The sequence below is a fragment of the Python bivittatus genome, unplaced genomic scaffold, assembly GCF_059951505.1.
Source record: "Python bivittatus isolate LINGU-HERP-01145 unplaced genomic scaffold, Pbiv_v1 ctg000480_np1212, whole genome shotgun sequence".
Classification (NCBI taxonomy): domain Eukaryota; kingdom Metazoa; phylum Chordata; class Lepidosauria; order Squamata; family Pythonidae; genus Python; species Python bivittatus.
The window spans coordinates 55,499,116-55,500,085 of record NW_028277075.1 but is presented as its reverse complement, the minus strand read 5'-3'; the positions used below and the strand labels follow the sequence as shown (position 1 = coordinate 55,500,085).

The following is a 970-nucleotide window of genomic DNA, read 5'->3' as shown; positions in this document are numbered from 1 at the left end:
CCTTGCCCCTTTGTAATAAAAACAGCTCAGATATTATTGCTCATATCTAAGAATCATTTCAAATTCTAGACATTGTAGTCATTTGAAATTTACACACCCTTAAATAATTCATCTCACAGGCATACATGATACTGTCTAGCAATGTTAGTCTTACAACTAGTTTTGATCTGTATAGGCGAGATATTTCTGAAGTTTTCAGATCTGATAGCGTTTGCTCTGTGTGGAAGAGATTATAAAGTCCTTGAAGCTTGATCATTTTGAGAGCTCCTTGGGGGGGAATGGTGAGCTCCCCTGCAACGCCCTTCTGAATCTTCATATAGTAGAGATTGGAGATACTTTATGTATTTAATTGCAGCTCTGAGTGTTTCAACTTTGCTGAGTCGTTTCTCTAAGTATTCTGGGGGTAAGTGATGTCTAAGTTTGGCATAGCCTTCATTGACACATTTAACTCTTTGCCTTTCCCTTTCATTTCTTTTTCGGATGAATGCTGGGCTGCAAGAGTACTCACATCTGCCGAAATTTCCACATGGGACTTTAAATGGGAAACCACAAGGATTGCTGTAGAAATTCTCAGGAGTTGGAAGTTCTGCTGCTAAGGGAAGCAGAGGCAACTCTTCAGGGCCACTGAACTGACTGAGGTCCTCTGGGCACAAATGAAAAGTGACAAAAGGATCCTGATAGCAAAGTCTGGACATCTGTCCCGTGTAGGAGTCACTGAAGATTGGCAATTTGTCCATGGCATCCCAGGAGATGTTCCTGGTTGTGGTGTCTTAGGTAAAGCTGAAAATGTACAATTGCATATCAGTGTAGTGAGTCACATACTGTCTAAGACTAGGTGTGATTATCAGTATTTTTAGTGCACTTCAGATGTAATGAAAATATGTGGGAGACTGTACAGATAGCTATAATAATCCATATGAAAAAGAGATGGGATAACATCACCAATGTAGGTGATCAGTGTTTACGCCCT

General features: G+C 40.3%; 1 protein-coding gene across 1 annotated transcript; it reads right to left on the bottom strand.

Annotated features, from left to right (window-relative positions):
* Positions 1–230: 230 nt before the first annotated feature.
* On the bottom strand, positions 231–737 carry ASCL3 (achaete-scute family bHLH transcription factor 3). Its single transcript, XM_088145094.1, has one exon. It carries the CDS (start codon positions 735–737, stop codon positions 231–233), a length of 507 nt encoding a protein of 168 aa, XP_088001220.1.
* Between the last annotated feature and the right edge of the window lie 233 nt (positions 738–970).